The sequence below is a fragment of the Colobus angolensis genome, unplaced genomic scaffold, assembly GCF_000951035.1.
Source record: "Colobus angolensis palliatus isolate OR3802 unplaced genomic scaffold, Cang.pa_1.0 Scaffold10, whole genome shotgun sequence".
Lineage (NCBI taxonomy): Eukaryota > Metazoa > Chordata > Mammalia > Primates > Cercopithecidae > Colobus > Colobus angolensis.
In genome coordinates, this window is record NW_012110919.1 from 3867326 (window position 1) to 3889884 (window position 22559).

Genomic DNA, 22559 nt, shown 5'->3' on the forward strand with positions numbered 1-22559 from the left:
TAACATTCAAAATGTGCTAAAAAGAGCAAGAATGAAGAATCATTTAAATAAAGCACTTAGTAAGACTTAGAGAGACAGAAGTAAATTTTAGAAATATATTTTACAAGCTTACTTGCTCCTGTAGTGTATGGTTTTTTTCTTGTAACTGGTTAAGAACAGCAGTCTCTCCTTCACCAGCCTGAATTTTTGCATAAAGATCTTCTCTTTCTTTTTCTAGTAATGAAATATTTTCTTTACTCTTCTGTAATAAAGCTTCAAGGTTCTGGATCTTTTGGTCCTTATCGCCAATTTGACGTAGAACTTGTTCCAAATCATTCTGTAAAGAATTGAAAACCACTACTTTAAGAATAGAGAACTTAAAAAGTTATTCCTCAAACATAAAATGACTAACAATAAATTCTATCACTCAAATTCTCAGTCTTACATTTTCTTAAAACTATTACATTTTAACATGGTAAATTTAGTTAAGTACTTAGAACTATATATTTAATAATATAAATCTATATCATTATACGCTAGAATTTAACAAAAAACTGTCAATTAACCACATTTTTTTCTAACACTCTAATATGACCTCCTGCTACTACTCTTTTTCTGACCCTAATTTCAGACACATGAGACTCAATCTCACACTAGGCACACTCCCACCTCGAAGCCTTAGTGTACTAACTACTCCTTCTGCCTGGAACTCTTCCCCCACACAGTCATATAGTTTACTCCCCGTTCAAATGTTTGCTCAAACATCACCTTCTTAATTAGGACTACTCTGACCATTCCATTTAAAATTTCAGCCTTTCCCAATATTCCCTATCTTGGTTATCATTTTCTTTCCATGCTTACTTTCCAACACACTAAATAATTTGCTTATTTGTCATGCTGATCTGCCTCACTCCAACCACCCTCCGTTAAAATGTATACTCTAAAAAGGATTTTTGTGTCTTAGTCATTGATATATCCAAGATATTTGACACATATATTCTAAAAAGTCACTGAATGAATAGAAAAATAAATTATTACACTCTAAATCACATATACATGCAGGCTCACTTCAATACACTAAAAGAACTCTTCTATCGATACAGCAAGGGATCCCGCTTCTTTTACTTTCACACCACTCTGCTGACACAGACCCAGCAACCATGTGGTACTCTCATGATTTGTGCCAATATTAAAATATTTGAGATCAGTCACTTTCAAGCATACTTCTCATCCTTCTAAGTTTTGGTCAAATGACAAAAGGCAACCAAACCTCTCTGCCTCTCAGTCTCTGTTCCTGCCACCGATAGATAACTCCTCTCTCTACATTCCACTAATCTGGAATCAGAATTCCAGGCCTAAACTTCTTTCCATAAAAGTCACTCTGAGGGAGGGGAACATCACACACCGGGGCCTGTTGGGGGTTGCGGGGCAAGGAGAGGGAGAACATTAGAGCAAATACCTAATGCATGTGGGGCTTAAAACCTAGATGACGGGTTGATGGATGCAGAAAACCACCATGGCCACATGTGTAACTATGTAACAAACCTGCTCATTCTGCACAAGTATCCCAGAGCTTATAGTGTATATATAAATATCTATATCTATATCTAGAGATAGAGATAGAGATAGTAGATATAGATATATCTACTATAGAAAGATATAGTAGATATAGATATAGATATTTATACATACACTTTAAGCTCTGGGATACTTGTGCAGAATGAGCAGGCTTGTTACATAGTAGATATATATCTACATATCTAGATATAGATATATAGATATAGATATAGATGTATAGCTATATAGCCACTCTGTTTCCAAGTCTTAACTGAAATTTGATTCTCCCTTTACAGATGCCAATTCTCCCTCACCCCTCACCCTGCTCTGGTCAGTAACGTCTATTCCACTGGGCAAGCAGAGGAGGGTGACCTTTTCCTGGTTTTTCACTGCCATTACTCTCTCCCTCATGTGAAAGCTTCATGTTGCTCTGGGGATTATGCCATTTACTTATTCTACTCTCTACTTTTTGTTGCTATCATCTATAAATCCCTACCTCATTCACTGAAGACTTGAGACCTGATTTAGTCTTTCTCTCAATCCCAATTTCTGCCAATTTCCTGGGAAATACAAAATACATAGATAATTAAGAGCATAGCCTCAACATTCATATCATCTTAATTCCTGGACCTTTACTCATTCCACATTTCACACACTCATATAGGATTTGTAACCACCTGAAATTCTTCCAGCTAGAAATTTCTAACTATCCTACTCTATGACCACAACTTACTGCCTTCCAATTTAATGACCTAATTTCTGTTATTCAATGTCAGAGATGTCAATTTCCTTCTAACATATTCAGCATATGCCTAGATTTTCTTCGTGAACTTCCTATATAGATATGACCTAACCTTAACTATTCTTTCAACCACATTGTCCATTTCCTTCCACCCAAAAATTTCCAAGAGCCACTCCCAAAAAAGCCCAATTCTCCATTCCTATACTTCTAAGCACTATTGGAGTAAACTCACAAAGTTCCATAGATTGGTGCTACTACAAATTTCTGCTTCTGGTTTCAACTTCCATCACAGTATATATTCAGAATTATCTTGTCAAGTTTTTTATCTGAATGAGGTCCTCACCCTCAAATATTCCCCTCAATAACTACTTAAAAGATTCCATATTATCTCTACATTCTCAATTTCTGCTTGCCTGATATTCAGCTATTACTATCTCCAACTTTATCAAGAAACATGAGATTTTCAGGAATGATCAATCTTGATTTTCAAAAAAATAATTTTATATAAAATAATATGTGTATATATATATTATATACACATACAATTAGAACTGTTTAATAATATAAATCTATATTATTATTATAAACTAGAATTTAACAAGAAACCTTCAATTAACCACATTCTTTTTCCAATGCTCTAAACTCATCTCCTACTACTCTTCTTCTGATCCATGAGACATATATAGATATACATATAACAATATATACATATATTTATACATATAGATATATGGAGCTATGTATATATGCCCCACTCCATATTTACCTCCTTTCCTCAAGCTTCAGTGGATGAGTTTAATTTCACCCTCCCCCAGCATATCAGTAACATCGTAGCTTCTTAACAATACCTTATTCCCTCAGCCGCTTCTCCCCCAATATCCTTAATAACTCCCTCCCTATGAATCCCTTTGTCCTAGACTATAGACATGTCCAGGTCTCTCTTATTCTCAAAAACACTCCCCAGGACACATCCCCCTCCAGTTTCTGCCCAGTCTTTAAACAATTTACATTGACATTTCAAAAATAATTTATATTTACATTCCTAATTTCCTCATCTCTCATTTACTCATTAATCGACAATCAGATTTTCACCTCTATTACTTTACTGAAATTATGTTTAGCAACATTATCAATTTACTTAATTGCTTAATCTAATTGGTATTTTTCATTTATCATACTGAGCATCGCCACCACACAAACCCACATTTGAAGGTGCTGATTACCCCTAACTTTCGATCCTTCCTATTCCTTTGGCTTCCACTCTGCAGGTTCTTCTTAATTACTCTGGCCATTCCCACTCTTCCTGAGGCTGCTCTTCTTCTAACTAGTCATCCCTTAAGGGCTGGTGTTTCTCAGAAGTCTTATGTTACCAATTATCTATTTTTCTCACTATACTCTCTCTTCTGGCTGATCACATCTACTCTAATAATTCCATTTACTTCATATATTCTGATGTCTCTCTCGGTTAACATATATAACACGATTCCCTCCTCCAAGCTTTAAATATTAAATATATAGCACTGGTGCCTCAAGACACGTCCTAAACTGAACACATCGCATTGCCCTATGAGATGGCCATTTGTATCACATTCACTAACACAGCTGATGACACCTCCATTTACCATGCACCCAACGCTATCAACCTGGAAGTCACACCCTTTCTCCCTCATCCCTTTTATCTATTAAGTCAACCGGTGCTGTTCACTTATTTTTACAAGTATTTCTCACATTTGTCCCTATGACTTCAACAACTGCTTGAACTAAGACCAGTATTATTTTTCATCTGAACTGCTGCATATATTAGTCTTTTAATTCATTTCATTTCAGAATATTCCCACCTAAATCCATCTTGCACACATCAACAAGAATAATTTAAAAAGCAAATCTGACTATGGCAATTCTTTCTTAAGACGTTCAATATCTTTCCATCTTCAAAATCTTTCCATCTTGAAATACAAATGTCACATGAGATCTTCTATAAACTTACCCATATCTAATGCTCTGACTTCTTAAGTAATCTCTAACTTACACTTCAAGGTACAGCAAAACCTAAGAGCTTAGTTCACACTAGCTTCAGTATCCTTCATCCTTATAAATTCTATCTGGAGTAAATTTCTCACTACCACCATCTCTGCACCCCAGAAATATCTACTCATCCTTTGTGCTCAGATTGTCACTTTTAAAAAGTTTTCCACAGCTGCTCTTTTCCAGACTCTGTCTGGGTTAGGTAACTATTGTCTATGCCACCGTAATAATTTTATATACATATACACACCTAGAACTAGACTCATTACATCTCCTTTGTTAGTTGTGAGGACTTTTCATGTTTCCATAATGAGGGACTTTGCCTGGCCCGTCTTTCATCCTTTCTGTATTCCTCCCCAGGGAATAAGAATGTAAACTTATTGGACAGTGTAGAATAAGGAACAAATAACCATGTTCAACTGAGTCCCTGCTGTTCCCTCAGTCTGACAGACAACCTGTCTGCAAAAAGGTGAAAGGCTGCCATTTCTAGCTTTGTGGTTAAACTAATAAAGTTAATTCTGGGTACAGTATAAGAAAGCCCACTTGGCTGCTGACTTATACCAAATTCTTCACACTTGCTTTACTATTGCCATTTCTTCCTTGACCTTTACAATAAAGCTCCTAGAGTTATCTATATTCACTCTATCAAACTTTTTTCTTTCCATTCTCTCTTGAACCCTCTCCAATCAGGTTTTTGTCTCACTTCTTTATGCAAATCACCCTAATCAAGGTCATGGATGACCTCCATATTGCCAAATCCAGTGGGATTCTCCATCTTCATTTTGTCTGGTCTCCATCCTTCTAAATGCCCAGACTAAAATCCTTGGAGTCACCCTTAAGTTCTCTCTGAATACTCTATAATAAATCAGTCAGCTTTACCTTTAAAGCAAAACTAGAATCTGACTTCTCACTACCACTCTAATCCAAGCTACATCATTTCTTATCTGGATTATTGTAGTAGCCTTTTAGCTAATTTCTATGCTTCTACTTATGTACCTGTACAGTCTACTCTCAATACATCAGCCAGAATAATTCTGTGAAATCATAAGTCAAATCATATCACTGCTTTGCTCAGAACCCTCCAATGGTTTCTCATCTTAACTCAAACTAAAATAAAGTCCTTAAAATTACCTATAAGGCACTAGAGGTTCTGATATCCTGTGAGCTCTATGACCTGCCCTTTTTAACTCTTCTAACACTCTCCCACTCCAGCCCTGACTTCCCGTTATTCTTGAGACATGCTCCTGCCTCTGCACCATTTAACGTACTAATGTTCTTCTCTCTGAATCACAGGCTTCTCCTTCCTTCAGGTCTTTCATCTTTTCAAAGAGGCCTAACACTGCAGTCCCAACTTTGGTCCCCCCAAAACACTTCCAACTCCTCATCCCTCCTTCCTTCATCTTTATAGCACTTATCACCATTTAACATGCTATATATTTTGCCTATTTACGTTGGTTATCGTTGCCTCTCTCACTAAGCTCCATGAGAGCAGATATTTTTGTCTGTTTCGTTCACTGCTAAGTTCACAAAATCAGTTCCTTGGCTGAGAGTAGAGGTTAATAAATGATTTTTGACTAACTTAATAAAAGAACAAATAAATGAATCCAGTATTTTGATCTCTATTCATCTGACTCCCATGCCACTCTCCAAGCTCAGAAGAGAAGGGCATATTATTTATTGCCTCCCTCAAACTACAATATTGTTTCTACGTACATATCATTAGATTGCCATCTCCTAGAGGGCAAGTACTCTGTCTATTCACAGTGCTGAGCACAGTGAAACGCCAGGCGCGGTGGATCACGTCTGTAATCCCAGCACTTTGGGAGGCAGAGGCAGGTGGATCACGAGGTCAGGAGACCGAGACCATCCTGGGGAAACCCTGTCTCCACTAAAAACACAAAAAATTAGCCGGGTGCAGTGGCGGGCGCCTGCAGTCCCAGCTACTCGGGAGGCTGAGGCAGGAGAAAGGCGTGAACCCGGGAGGCGGAGCTTGCAGTGAGCAGAGATAGCGCCGCTGCACTCCAGCTCCAGCCCGGGCGAAAGAGCGAGACTCGGCCTCAAAAAAATAATAATAATAATAATAATAATTAAAACATACCAAAGTCAAATTCATTTCAACATTTGGACAATCTCCCCTTATCATAACAAAATGAAAACTTCTTTCAATATTCTAAGCTACGCTGCAGACTTCGTATAAATTTAACCCAAACAATTATATTTTCTACACCTACAATTCCAATGTTCAGATGATGATTATAAAGCAGGAAAAGAAATGACCAACAAATACTAAGTTCTACTGAAGGAAATACAAAATATTTTTCCTTACTGGGCTAACGATGCCAGAAAATTTTATTCGAACATTTTTGATTTTCCAAATACTGTATTTTATCAATAAGAAAAATTATTTATAAGTAATTTAAATAAATTTATTTAACAAAACATATTTAATAGATAAATCTAATAAATTTAAGTTAATATATAAAATATAATAAATGCATAATAAATTTGTTTATAATTAATATTTTACACTAAGTTGGAAAAACTTTTCAACCTAGTAATCAAAAGAAAAAGAATTTTCTGATTATTCAGACTTCAAAATTCTCAAAATCACTCACAATCAAGTATTTTGTATTTTCTAGTTTTGCCACAACAAAAGGATAATGATTTGGATTAAGTAATTTTATTTTTTCTCTTATATTCTATGTAATGGTAATTAATTTTTGTTTACAAGGCTAATAATGCAACTAATGTTTACCTGAGCTTCTCGAAGTTTTGCCGTGGTGCTTTGCTGAAGAGCCTGTTGTTCTTGATGCTGTTGCTTTGTTTTATCTAATTGATGCTGCAATTCTGTAGAATTTGTAACTTTTTCCTTCAACTTAAAAAAATGCAGATTGTCAACTGAGAACTTAAAGGCATAATGCTATCACTCATAAGTATCTGGCATTACTTCAATTCTCAAGTCTGAACAGAACAATAAATTCAGGTAATATATAAGATAAACTTTAACAGCAGCACCTTGGCTGGGCGCAGTGGCTCACACCTGTAATCCCAGCACTTTGGGAGGACAAGGCGAGTGGATCACAAGGTCAGGAGTTCAAAACCAGCCTGGCCAATATGGTTAAACCCTATCTCTACTAAAAAAAAAAAAAACTACAAAAATTAGCTGGGTGTGGTGGCAGGCACCTGTAGTCCCAGCTACTCGGGAGGCTGAGGCAGGAGAATCACTTGAACCCGAGAGGCAGAGGTCACAGTGAGCCGAGACTGCACCACTGCACTCCAGCCTGGGCGACAGAAAGAGACTGTCTCAAAAAAACAAACAAACAAAAAAAGCAGTACCTCATTACTTATAGAATCTTAATCTCATGTTAAAGAAACTATTTTCTATAAATAGGCTTATCCTAAAAGAACTTTCTCCAGGCTGGTATTTAGTTTATTAACTTTTTTGTAAACTAGTATGATCAAGGAATTACATATAAATTATTTGTAACAATAATTTAAACCACTTATCAGTATTTCTTTTGTTTTTTTCTTAATAGTCATAATTATCACTTACTAGAAAAGAATACGATCATTTACCACATCTAAGATTTTAGGTCTAGAAGAAAATCTATTGCTGAAGCTGCAGATTTTATTGTAGAATATGTGTTTAATTCCGGCCAGGCATGGTGGCTCACACCCGTAATCCCAGCACTTTGGGAAGATGAGGCAGGCAGATCACTTGAGGTCAGGAGTTCAAGACCAGCCTGGCCAACATGGTAAAACTCCATCTCTACCAAAAAATACAAATACTAGCCGGGCGTAGTGGCGCACATCTGTAGTCCCTGCTGGGGAGATTGAGGCGGGATAACTGCTTGAACCCAAGAGGCAGAGGTTGCAGTGAGCCAAGATCGTGCCACTACACTCCAGCCAGGGTGACAGAGTAAGACCCTGTCTCAAAAACAAATAAAATTAAATTGAAAATTAAAAACTTAAAAATAAAAATTAAATTAAATTAAAAATTAAAAACTTAAAACTAAAAAATAATGAGTTTAATTGCAATAAAGATGTAATTTAATAACTTTTACTTTACATTACAGGCATCATTTATAGCAACGGCAAGTCTAATGAGGGACAGCATTCAAATATATGCTTAATTTTTAAAAGCAAAAATCCTTAAGTGGAAACTCAAAGTTTATATATACCAACTACATGTCATTAATGATCTTTACCAACAATTCATAGTTTACTGTTTCATTAGGAAGTAGTCCTTCCTGAGTAGGAAGGCTCTAGCAGCCTGATGGGTTCACCCCCAGAATTTTTCCTGCCTAAAGCTGAAAGAGTTAAGTTTTCTCTGTGCATTTTTGTTGAGAACTTTAGGGAATACAATTACAACAAAATGACTTAATGTAGTTAATAAGCAGGATGTTGCTACTGGAGAATAATAAATTTGCACTTTACTTAAAGTCCAATTAAAGCTCTGACAATTAACAGATTGATGAATCATAATCATGTTAAAAATACCTCAAGCCTATCAATAAATGCTAGCTCACCTGCTCTTCTAACCGAGAAAGTTTGAGTTGTAAATCAGCCACTTGTTGTTCTTTATCCATCAACTTTTCACTTGAAAGCTGTCTCTGTTCCTTCAGCCTACCATGAGCTTCCCCTAGTTGGCGCTCTGTCTCCAGAAGTTTGCTATGTAACTTTAAAAAAAGAAAAAAAATGTATGTACATATGTATAAACACACACACATGACCACCTACTTTCCAAACAATGTTTTACCTTTCACCAAAATAAGTACAGTATCTTAATTTTCATGATACTTTGGGGAAACCTAAGATTTTACATAGTAATTTTAACTGCAACTGAATTTTAATCATATATTATAATGAATCACATAAAATTATGGTTAAACATCACAATTTTTGTTTTTGTGTTATGTTTCTGCTCTCTTAAAACAAATGCAGGCTCTTGTTTGGATATAAGTGTTGGAATTTTCAGAAACTTAAAAGAATAAAATACAACTTAAAAATTAAGACACTTAGTACACATTCAGATCTATTCTACAGTATTGTTTAAAATTCCACAGTGATTCTTGTTGGTTTTCCATAGCCAAGAACTACTACAGTTAATGTTTTATATTTGGGTATTGGATACTGCCCAGTGCATTCCCAAGTCCTCATATTGGCATATAATTTCTAAATACTATAGAGGAAATGATCATTATATATATATATATATAGTGACCCTCATTCATTAACTTTACAAATGCCACCCAATTAAAACTAAGGCAGTTAAGAACCATCACGAGTAGTCCACCCCTGTTATACATACTCTATCCTAACAGCAAATCAGTGTCCCTTCCTTCCTCTTACAATACTTTCCTGCCACTAGTTTGCTCTCACTAATCCCTCTGGCTGGAAGACACATCTGCTTTCAAACTGCCACCTGTCAAAACCTATCCGATATTCCCAATTCCAAGTACCACCTCTCCCTAATACAAAGATTTCCTGATGACATAATTGGATAAAAAATTACAACAGCTGAAGTACTACACGGGGGAACAGAAGAAAGAAACTCTTCCAATTTCCCATAATATATGGAATCCTTTTATTATAATTCTCATAATCTTTAGTACGATCTATAGTACTTGCCTTATCCTCTCCATAAGATTTACACAATTATTAAAAGTAGGTACTGTTTCTTATTCATTTCTGTATCCCCTAGTAAATGAGGCATGTGTCTTTTAGAAAGCATAAATGCGGCCAGGCACAGTGACTTATGCCTGTAATCCCAGCTACTCGGGAGGCTGAGGCAGGAGAATTGCTTGAATCCGGCAAGCGGAGGTTGCAGTGAGCTGAAATCTTGCCACTGAACTCCAGCAGAGACAAAGCGAGATTCCATCTCAAAAAAGAAAAAGAAAAAGGAAAAAAGAAAGCATAAATGCTAAATTTGTTTATCTGAACTAAAACTCAAATATATGTTAGTTTAAGTTATTCATTGATATCCCTATGGCTCAGTTTCCTTCCATTATGAATGCTTACATTTATTCATTCATTCACTCACTAAAACATAGGCAGATTAACAATCAAAATGCTGACTGGACACAGTGGCTCACACCTGTAATCCTAGCACTTTGGGAGGCTGAGGAGGGTGGATTGCCTGAGCTCAGGAGTTCGATACCAGCCTGGGCAACATGGTGAAACCCCGTACCTACTAAAACACAAAAAATCAGTTGGGTGTGGTAGCATATGCCTGAAGTCCCAGCTACTCAGGAGGCTGAGGCACGAGAACTGCTTGGACCCGGAAGATGGAGGCTGTAATGAGCCGAGATCATGCCACTGCACTCCAGCTGGTCTTCAAAAAGAAACAAACAAAACAACAACAACAAAAAAAAAAACAAGCAAAATGCCAGGTAGTAAAAATAAAAAATGAATAAGACATGGTCTTTGCACCCAAAGAGTTCAGAGTCTAGTAAAGAAAGACACAAATTATGATAATAAACTATATTATGGTATAAGTAAAATATTAAAGATATGTATATGCTTAAGCTATCTTGAGTGTAGGGAAGCAGTGGCATGTTTAGAAAGGATTTCTAGGGAGAGTGTTGGGAGAGGGCCGAGTGAGGGTTGAAAAATTACCTGTTGGGTACAATGGTTACTATATGGGCAATGGGTACACTAACAGTCCAGACTTCACCATTACACAATATATACATGCAAGAAACCTGCACTTGTACCCCCTAAATGTATTTCTTAAATTTTTTCAAATCTTTAACTTTTATTTTAGGTTCAGGGGTACATGTGCATGTTTGTTATAAAGGCAAATTACACGTCACAGGGGTTTGGTGTACAGGTTATTTCATTACCTAGGTGATAAACATAGTACCCAATAGGTAGTTTTTCGATCCTCACCCTCCTCCCACCTTCCACCCTCAAGCAGGCCTGGCCATCTGTTGTTCCCTTCTTTGTGTCCATATGTACTTAATATTTAGCTCCCACTTTTAAGTGAGAACATGTGGTATTTGATTTTCTGTTCCTATATTAGTTCACTTAGGACAATGGCCTCCAACTCCATCCACGTTGCTATAAAGAACATGATCTTGTTCTTTAAAAAAAAAATTATAAAAAGTGACAAGTGAAGTAAATAGTATCTATCAAGGTGAAGAAGAATAAAAAGAATATTTCAGGTCAAGAAGGCAGACTGAATGATACAACAAAAGCAAGACACAGCACAACATATAGGAAAAAAACTAAAGACACTTCCGTATTCTTGCAGTGAAGAATAAGGAAAAGAAGGGAAAATTGCTGAGGAGTAAGGCCAACAAGACCACTATGGATACTGCATGTCATAACAAGGGACCTCAACTTAATCCATTAGGCCATAAAGAGTTATTAATGGGCTTAAAGCATGGTTGGAACATGGTAAGATTTGCCTTTAATATAGATTACTCTGATGCCTATATAAAGGATCAGTTTGTCAGGGGCAAGTAGGAAGGCAGATCAGTTTGCAGTTGTTAGAGTGGTTTAAGAGTGAAACAAGGAGGACAGGGCTAGCAGAAACAGGGAAGGAGAACACATGTTACAGAAATACTTTTAACTCTTCTGATTTACTGTATCATGGAACTCACAGTACAAACTCAAAAATTAGTATTAGCATATGTGAAGTGCTTACTCTAATTTCTGAAATATAACTGAAGCTCATTAAATTACTAACATAATCATTATTATTATTACTACTAAAGGATAGAAAGCCATGAAAATTATTAATTATAGTAAAATAAAGTATCACTGTCATTTTAGAAAAACAGCTGAACATTATCAAAAAAGTAGCCGAGGACTTGAATATCCCCCAATTTCCATTTTCAACCAATTTTCAATGTTACCTAAAGCAATAATTAGAACACAGGCATTAAAAAATTAAGTTAATGGCAAAGTCAAAACTTGCATTAAACTTCATCTGATAGCCACTATATTATTAACTTATACAAAATAGTTTGTGCCTTTAAGCTAGACTAACCTACACAAAATACTTTTGTATACGTAAATAATATAGTTCAAAATATGAGCTATATAGGTAAAAATATATGAATTATATATATCAATATATGACATGAATATCATATGACATTGTATATATACACTAAATATATATTTATATTCATAAATATATAGTATATATTATATATATTTTATATATATGTGATTCATGTATTATTTACCTATAGAAAATAGCTGCAGCATTAGGGCTGATTTACTTTCTATGAAATATCTAATTTTTATTTATTTTCAAAAAAATTTTCCCTAAAACACATGATTTTTTAAAAATATCTAATCTGTATGCTGTTTGTTTTATAATAATGATGCTTTTAAAATTTTGTAACAAAAAAATTTCTAATGAAAGAATGGTCAACAATTTAAATTAATTATAATAGCTACAACCTAGTGAGTACCTACATGCCCCAGGTACCATCCTAAGCAATTTATAATATCAATTCATAAACAATTCCCCACAAAGCTGTAAAATGGATATTATAATTTTTTTTCTTAAGGGACATGGAAATTAGAAGAAATGAGATCTGACAACACTACTGGATATAAAAGTTAAGAGTTAATCTTTTAAAATGGCAATATTTTTTCAACATGAACTATATTATGATCAAATAACCATCAAGTACATGAAGAAGAAACCAGAGGGAGAATTACAATAAATAAAATTAACAGCTCTTACTTGATTAATTTCACTTTGGAGTTGTAACCCATGCTGCTCCTTTTCTTCTCTCTGTTGTTGTAGCTGCTTAAACTCCGCCTTTAGATGCTGGTACTTGGTCTCTACCTCAGATAATTCTTCTTTGAGCTTTTGAATAGCTTCTCCTTTTTCACTTAGTTCTGCATGTATTCTATGCAGTGAGGTTTCAGATGCAGACAATCTTGATTGAAGCTGCTGACAATCTAGGTCTTTCTGATGAAGGGTTGCCTGAATATTCTTTTTACTCACAGATTCTTCATTATGTTTCTCCTCTAACTTAGTATAGTCTTGTTCTTTTTTTAGCAAGTTTTCTGTCAAGGTCTAAAATATCAATTTAACAATTTATTTCCTTTTCTAATATTTTAAATTACTCCAATTATTCAAACAATCTTTGGAGCAGTACTGTCTCCTACTATACATTTTAGTCAATATTAAAATATAAAACAGTGACAATGTTCTAGCCAAGAATTAAATCATTACATACTAACTTGTGATTTCAGTATTGGTCCACTTGACTAAATTCTACTAATACAACTTAAGAATTGCCAAGCAAGTGTTGACATAAAATAAATATAATAAAATCTACTGGATTTTTTAGGGTATGTGACATATTTACATTCTTCCATTTGAGTTAAAAATTGAAACTACCTTTCTACCAACAAATTATTTTGAGTAACAATATACTATGCAAACTTTGATTTTTCACTGTGCAGTTTCATAGTTGGTAAGAGCTTTAGCGCAGCAGTAGCATCCACTGTTTTAATGCACCTAACCTATTGATTGCATCGTTTTATGCTCTTCTTGTTAAAGACCAAGTTTTAGAGTCACAAGCTAAGACTAATTCAAATTTTTTTCTAGGTGTATTAAAAAATGATCTAAAGCTATCACTCACCTGCCTTAAATTTTGTCATTTTACTCAATGCTATCAAGTATAAAACATAAAAAGAACACTTCTAATCAAAGACCTGGAACAACCAACCTAATCTAATGTCAAAGCCTGGTCTCAGTGGGGTTGTAAAAATTAACACTAAACTTTAAAGTAAACATATTTAAGCATAAAATATGGATCCGATTTTTAACTAAATTCTGTAAGACATCCAGCCAGGATAAGAAGCTATTGTAAGTACCTGGTGAGTCAGTTAGTGGACCGTTAGTGTACGAACTAATATGCAGTGTGCTGGAAGGGGATGATACTGAAATAGGAGAGACCAATCAAAGCCTTCATACCTTAAACAGAATATACTCTAAATGAAATCACACAACAAAACAACAACAACAAAAAAATCTTTCTAAGAAAGTTAAAACATAATGCACGAGTCAGAATTGACTAACAGAAAAGCGTGTCAAATTTCTTAAGGCACAATTTTTTTAAAAAATGAGCAAAGTCAAGGGGAGCTAACTAGTAAGATCATCTAAATACCATGAAGTTTGAGCCTGGTTTCAAAAGCGATGGGAAAAACATGTAATACATACACATGATACATGCCATCTGCTCTATATAAATGTATAAGACACGAAGGAAAAGGCAAACAAGTTTCAGGTGGGGTGACAGCAAAACCCTATTATCTCACAGGGGACAACAGAAATATATCTTTATTGCTGCATTCCCCAACATGGGAAATGCAGGAATAAAAGGTTCTCGAACATTTGTCTAAGAAAAAATAAGCTAATGTTAATTATCAAACAGGAATACACTATGGAAAAGCAGTGTCTGGAAAGATGATAAAAGTATATATAATAGAGGCCAGGTGCAGCAGCTCACAGCTGTAATCCCAGCACTCTGTAAGGCTGAGACAGAAAGATTACTTGAGGTCAAGAGTTAAAGATCAGCCTGGGCAATATAGCAAGACCCTATCTCTAACAAAAGAAAAAAAAAATTAGCCAGGCATGGGAGTATGACCTAGCTACTCGAGAGGCTAAAGCAGGAGGTATGCTTGGGCCCAAGAGTTAAAGGCTCCAGTGAGCTAAGATCACGCCACTGCACTCCAGCCTGGGCAACAAGAGCAAGACCCTGTCACAAAAAAAGAAAAAAAAAAGAGTATGTATAAGAGAGGATGACAGACAGACTTAAAAGTAAGAAGAGCAAACATTAAGTTTACAGCAAAATTAGCTAAAAGATGTGTGCCTTGACCAAGCAACAAAAACAGAAAAAAAGACACAGAGCCAAGAAAATTACAGAAAAAAATAACACTTCTGATTCAACTATATGTTAGAAAAATTGTCTTTTTATAAACATTTCTTTGTAATTCCAAATTTTTCTTGACATAATTCTACCTTTGTTTTATTTAGGAAAACAACATTTGTTTTAGAATTTATAAGCAAATTAAGTCTATTTATTAATTTATAAATAATCTTTTTTAAAGAGAATTCTAAGTTACTGAATTTCATAAATGCAAACCATGTTCACATACACTGAGAACTTGGGTGGAACATACCTTTTAAAATATGCTACAAAAATTAAGGCTTAAAATGAGTTAGAGTCTTCTTCGTCACAGACTTACTTAGAAAGTAACCAACTAATCCCACCATTTCTATACACCCTTGAGATAGTTTCACTTTTTTTTTTCTTTTTTTTTTTGAGACGGAGTCTTGCTCTGGCACCCAGGCTGGAGTGCAGTGGCACAATCTCGGCTCGCTGCAAGCTCCATCTCCCGGGTTCACGCTATTCTCCTGCCTCAGTCTCCCAAGTAGCTGAGACTACAGGGGCCCGCCACCATGCCCGGCCAATTTTTCGTATTTTTAGTAGAGACAGGGTTTCACCATGTTGGCCAGGCTGATCTCGATCTCCTGATCTTGTGATCCACCTGCCTCGGCCTACCAAAGTGCTGGAATTACAGGCATGAGCCACCATGCCCAGCTGATAGTTTCACTCTTTAAAAGGCAAAAATATATGGCAACTAGGGACTGTTTAAAATTGCCTTGTCCTAAAAAAAAAATAACCAAAATCTACCAGCATTATTACACAGATGAAAGAGAATTAAATTTTCTTTAAAAGTACCAGAACCACTTTCTTTCTTTTTAAAAGAACCTAATCCACTAACTCTTTGTAATTTTTACAGGTAAAAGGCTAACTATATTTTATTATTAAAACTTTTCATTTTTATTATGGTCTTCCCATGGAATCTGAAGAAAATACTATAGTGAATACAAGGTTTTTGAAGAGTGACTTTTTAAAGTATAGTGAAATTCATTAAAAAATAATAAGAGCATTTTCACTTCTCCATTTTCATCTTCACAACAAAATATGTGATAGAGATTTTACAGATGAAGAAGGTGAAGTTGACAGAGCCTGACATGATTGGTCAAATGGCAGAGTCATGGATTATGATTCTAAATCCAATACATTTTTCATACCACAACTGAGACATTCAATAAATCAATTTGTACTCCCTAAAATATATCCTTTTCAAATTTAAATTATAAAATGCATGTTATTCCTTTGTTATAACCTAATTATCATTTGGGTAAGCAAAATTCTTTCCTTCCAAATATCCAGTCCCTTTTTATTTTCTCACCAATTGTTATCTCAATATATATTCTTACAGTGACAATTTCCCTATATTAGGCTCTATTTTTCATTTGTTACTTGCTCAAGTAATAAAATGAATATAAAAAGAATGCCATTTTTTAATGCTTTATAGGTTACAAAGTTATTTCAGAGATCACATCTCACTTGTTCCTCAGAATAGCTTGGTGAGAATGAACAAATTAAACTACTTTGTAGCTCTCCAGCATCTATTTTATGAGATACATATGCTCTTACATTGTTCTATGCCTTTTGTACACCTAGCTCTCAAAATGAAATGTCTTAACCCCTCTGACATGTGAAATGCTCCTTAGCAACCTTAAAGACTCAGCTAAAATGTTATGTTTTATACAAAAGCCTTTTCTGATTCACTAGGCAGTAAATTAGGAAAACTCTCATCTTGGTCTTGACTCAATCCTGTATCACAACACTTAACAATTAAAAACAACAACCAGTCAGGTGCCGTGGCTCACACCTCTAATCCCAGCACTTTGGGAGGCCGAGGCAGGTGGATCACGAGGTCAGGAGTTTGAGGCCGGCCTGACCAACATAGTGAAACCCTGTCTCTACTAAAAATACAAAAATTAGCCGGGCATGGTGGTGAATACCTGTAATTCCAGTTACTCAGGAGGCTGAGGCAGGAGAATCTCTTGAACCAGGGAGACAGAGGTTGTAGTGAGCCGAGATCATGCCACTGCACTCCAGCCTGGGCAAAAGAGTGAGACTCTCTCTCATTTATGGAAAAAAAAAACACCAACAACAACCAACATTCACTAAGGTGCTTACTAAAAGTCAATAAGCACTTTACCTTCTATTAATTTATGTAATGTTCCTATTAATCCTAAGAGGTAAGTGGGTATAATAATATTTCTTAGCAGGAGAGTAAACAGACTTTCAGAGGCTTAGTGTCACAGACGGTAAGTGTCAAAACTGAAATTTAAGAATGCCTGTGACCACTGTACCATACTGTTCTTATCAATATACCACTTTGCAATGCAGTGGTAATACACAGCTATATAATAACTACTGGCCAAATCTGGCTCCCACTTCGGCATGTGAGCACCTTAGAACTGGGGCTGGTGAAAAATGAGAGCAATGGAGGACAGAAAAGGGATGAAAGGTGAGACCCAAAAAATATCTGTCTCTTACAATGACCTATATTATATTACAGTAGTGACTATAGATAAGCAATATAATTTTGTTTAGAATTTATAAGGAAACAGTTAATTGAGCTGTTTAAATGTCAGAAGTTATTTTTATTGAAAACTAAGAAGAAAGTTTCTTCAATTTTTCCATTGTGTTTTTACGTTTTCAAGTCTAGTAATTATAAAATACTGGTTTAAACCTGAAAACTTTGACATTAACACAAAAGCAATTATCTTTTCCATCCGTTATATATTGCAATGTTACCTATCCACGTTGATACTACCTGTGACCCACAAAAGCTGCCCAGGACATTTCATGTAATAGCCTTCAAACGACCAAGTAGAGAGATTCCAAATTCAAAGCACTTGAAAATCACCACTGTCAATAATTACCCCAAAGACATGGGGTAAGGAGGGGTGAGAGAGGCAGATAGTGAGGATAATAAGAAAAGGCAGATACAACTGTGGGCTTGTACTGACTGGTGACCAAATCCTGAACAGAGAAACCCTTTGGGAAAAACAAAACAAAACTGCGAAGTGTTAAATTTATGTAAAGCATTATTAAGATTAGTAGAAGGTCTTATTATTCCCTAATAAGTAATGTTCCAATTCGAACACACTAAAATAATATTGATTCTATGTAGTATTCATAAAATAGCCACAGCACTTCTTTCAATAATGTGCATATGTGAATATACACACAGACACACACAAAATGTATGCTAGAGTATTTGTACATTTTAGCTACCAATATCAAATCATGTCCTTTATTAGGAGCTTAATGTTTGAGAAATACATAATAAATTACACTGATCATAAACACCCACTGCATGTAAATTGCTACTCTACATATCCTGGTCAGCTTCCAAGAGATAGAAGGTAAGCTCTGGGTTCAAAGAAATTAAAAATCAAACAGAGAGACAAAGGCAACACTAAATTACGTAGAAGTTTTCTCCGTGTAGTTTGACAGGAGATAAAAGGGGAGCAAGGATCTAGAAGTTTACTAGGGAAAAGCACAGCTATAAAAGATTATATTTTAAACATCAGTCAACACCAAGAGTTGATGGGGAAAGGGGTAATGGTAAACTGGTATAATTACTTTGGAAAATAGCTGGAGGTCATCTAGTAAATCTGAGCATGTGTTTGCCCTACAGGACAGGAATTTCACTTCAAGTATCTAACATAGAGAAATTCTTGTACAAATGCATAAGATTTATATATGAATGTTCCAGCTATAATATTTGAATATTTGTAGTAGCAAGAAAAATAAAAAATAGGAATTATACATGGAGCATTTCTGCTCCACACCAAAGTATAATACAGTTGTCATGAAGAAAAGTACTCATGTAATTGAGTTACACTGAACTAGCCACACGTTTTTTTTTTTTTATGAAACACCACTTTTACTAGAAAGACCGACAAACTATTATTATTCAGACTTGAGAAGGAAGGGAATCTGTCACTTTAAAGAATAGAATTGATAGCATTTGTTGCCAGTAATAAAACTCAAGCTTTCGAATACAGTTTAGAATTTTGGAAAACATGTATCCACCACCATGAGCTCGACAGCTTCCTCATATTTAAAGCCTATTCTGAGATTCATAGTGATATTGACAAATGTGACTGTTTTTATATTGTACAATAAAATGTGTCAAAATTTGGAAGATCTGAGTAACTCAATGAACCAATATTTTCCACATGACTAATGCATGATCTTACAGAATCATGCACAGGAAAAGATCCACTCAAAAGGCAAGACAGACCAAATTTTCATGCTAAAGGGTACAAAAAGTCCACTGATACGGTTTCAGATTCTACATTATAACTAACTTTTAAGACACTATTATCAAATTTGAGCACAGTATCAAATAAAGAAAGCCACAATTATCTGAAAAAGGTATTAAAATATACCTTCCTTTTCCAACCACATATCTGTGTGAGACTAAATTTTCTTCATATACTTCAACCACATGCTACAATAGATTTAATGTAAAGGCAGATATGAGAATCTATCTGTCCTATATTAAGCTAGACATTAAAGTTTTCCAAAAATGTAAAACATCACAACTATTTTTCTTGCTGAACTCTTGTGTTTTAGAAAAATGGTCATTTTTCATAAGAAATGTTATTTATGTTAATATTTAATGAGTTAATGTTTTTTAAATAAATAAATATTTTTAAATTCCTTTTAAATTTCGATATGGCAAGTGTCCATAGATGTAAACGCACCCAAAAATGGCTCTTTGGAGTCCTTAATCATTTTGAGAATGTAAAGATAAGTGCTGGCCAAGAGCAGCAAATTTCCCTGAAACTTCACGGCAGCAGCCGAAAACAGTATCTATTATCTCATATAGTTTTTGACGGTCAGGAATCTAGAAGTGGCTTAACTGGGTGATTTCACCTCAGGGTCTCTCACGAGGTTATAGTAAGCTGCTGGCCAGAGCTACAGTTTCTGAAAACTTGACTAGGATTGGAGCATCTACTTCCAAGCTCATACACATGGCTGTTGGCAGGAGGTTTAGTATTTATAGCTAAGCATATTTCTCTTTTTTCCCTTATGCCCTATTTTTTCTTTATTAACTTTTTCCTTACTATATTTCACCAAAATGTTAAGTTCAAGTTATTACAAATGAACCAACACATTCACATCTTTGAATAAAAGGGTTTAATAACTCTCTACTGCCCCATCACTAAAAAAGTAAAGACAAAGGGAAAAAGTATTAATATTAGTACCTCCCCTACCCCCAAACAAAATACTATATGTTGCTTTTCTGTTTTTGTTTTTGTTTTTTTGTTGTTTGTTTGTTTTTTTGAGATGGAATTTCATTCTGTGGCCCAGGCTGGAGTGCAGTGGCATGATCTCGGCTCACTGCAATTTCTGCCTCCCACATTCAAGTGATTTTCCTGCCTCAGCCTCCCAAGTAGCTGGGATTACAGGCATGTGCCACCACACCTGGCTAATTTTTGTATTTTTAGTAGAAATGGGGTTTCACCATGTTGGTCAGGCTGGTCTCAAACTCCTGACCTCAGGTGATTTGCCCACCTTGGCCTCCCAAAGTGCTGGGATTACAGGCGTGAGCCACTGCGCCTGGCCAATGTTGCTCATTTATAAAGAAACAACGCAGAAAATATTAACATTTAAAAATACAAAACAAAGTTGAAGGCTTACCTTCCTGATTTTAAAACTTATTACAAAGCTACAATAATCAAAACAGTGTGGTACTAGCATAAAGATGGACATAGAGATCAATGGAATAGAATAGACAGCCAGAAATAAACCTTTGCATATATTGTGTTGCTATGGTCTGACCATCTGTGTCCCCCCAAAATTCATATACTGAAACTTAACCCTCAAGGAGATGGTATTAGCAGGTGGGCATTTCAGAGGTAACTAGGTCCTCAGGGTTGAGTTCTCATGAATGGAATTACAAAAGAGGCCCCAGCGAGGTCTCTTGTTCTTTTCACCATGTGGGACACAGTGAGAAGGCAACATCTATGAACCAGAAAGCAGTGTTTCACCAGACACCAAATCTGCTAGTGACTTGATTTTGAACTTCCCACACTCCAAAATAGTAAAAAATAAATTTCTATTGTTTATAAGCTACCCAGTTTATAGCATCTTATTATAGGAGCCTAAACAGACTAAGACAATGGTCAAATAATTTCTGACAAGGGTGCCAACAGTATTCAATGGGGAAACGACAGTCTTTTCAACAAATGCTGCTGGGAAAATGGATATCCACGTACAAAAGAATAAAATTAGACCCTTACCTTATACTATATACAAAAATTAAATCAAAATGGATCAAAAACCTAAACGTAAGACCTAAAAATTAGAAAACTCTTAGAAGAAAACAAAAGAAAAGCTTCATGACACTAGGCTTAGCAATGATTTTTTGGCTATGACACCAAATAGACCTTAGCAAAAATAAAAGTAAATAAATTAGACTACATCAAAATTTAACATAATTACAGAATGGGATAAAATATTTGCAAATCACATATCTGATAAGGGGTTAGTATCTAGAATATATAAAGAACTCCTACAACTCAATAACAACAACAGAACCCAGTTTTGTTGCATATGGCCAGCAAGCACATTAAAAGATGTTCAACAACCTAGTCATTAGGGGCATGCAAATCAAGGCCAAAATGAGATACCAACACCTTATACCCATTAAGATGGTCACTCTCAAAAAAGAAAAAGAAAATAAGTGTTGGTGAGGATGTAGAGGAACTGGAACCCTGGTATAGTTGGTAGGAATATAAAAGGATTACAACAACTATAAAAATCAGTATGGCAGGGGGTGCCCAAGATGGCCAAATAGGAACAGCTCCAGCCTCCAGCTCCCATCTCACAGGGGTGTGTCGGACAGTTAACGGTGGTCCACAGGTGCAGCTCAACCAGCGAGAGCTGAAGCAGGGCGAGGCATCACCTCACTTGGGAAGCACAAGGGGGAAGGGAGTTCCTTTTCCTAGCCAAGGGAAATTGAGACACACAACACTTGGAAAATCAGGTAACTCCCACCCTAATACTGGGCTTTACCAAGGGTCTTAGCAACCGGCACACCAGGAGATTATATCCCACACGTGGCCTGCAGGGTACCACACCCACGGAGCCTCCCTCATTGCTAGCACAGCAGTCTGAGATTTAACTGCAAGGTGGCAGCGAGGCTGGAGGAGGGGCGCCCACCACTGCTGAGGCTTAAGTAGGTAAACAAAGCCACCAGGAAGCTCGAATTGGGGGGAGCCCACCGCAGCTCAAGGAGGCCTGCCTGCCTCTGTAGACTCCACTTCTGGGGACAGGGCATAGCTAAACAAAAAGCAGCAGAAACCTCTGCAGATGTAAAAGTCCCTGTC

General features: G+C 35.8%; 1 protein-coding gene across 1 annotated transcript in view; it reads right to left on the reverse strand.

Moving 5' to 3' along the window:
- Window positions 1-22559, reverse strand: part of EEA1 (early endosome antigen 1) — a 170076-nt gene that overhangs the window by 48284 nt on the left and 99233 nt on the right. The window contains exons 11-14 of the mRNA XM_011933771.1: window positions 13011-13349; window positions 8833-8982; window positions 7059-7178; window positions 113-316 (exon numbers count right to left, since the gene is read on the reverse strand). Coding sequence (XP_011789161.1) covers window positions 113-316; window positions 7059-7178; window positions 8833-8982; window positions 13011-13349 — 813 coding nt within the window. The remainder of the gene's footprint in view (window positions 1-112; window positions 317-7058; window positions 7179-8832; window positions 8983-13010; window positions 13350-22559) is intronic.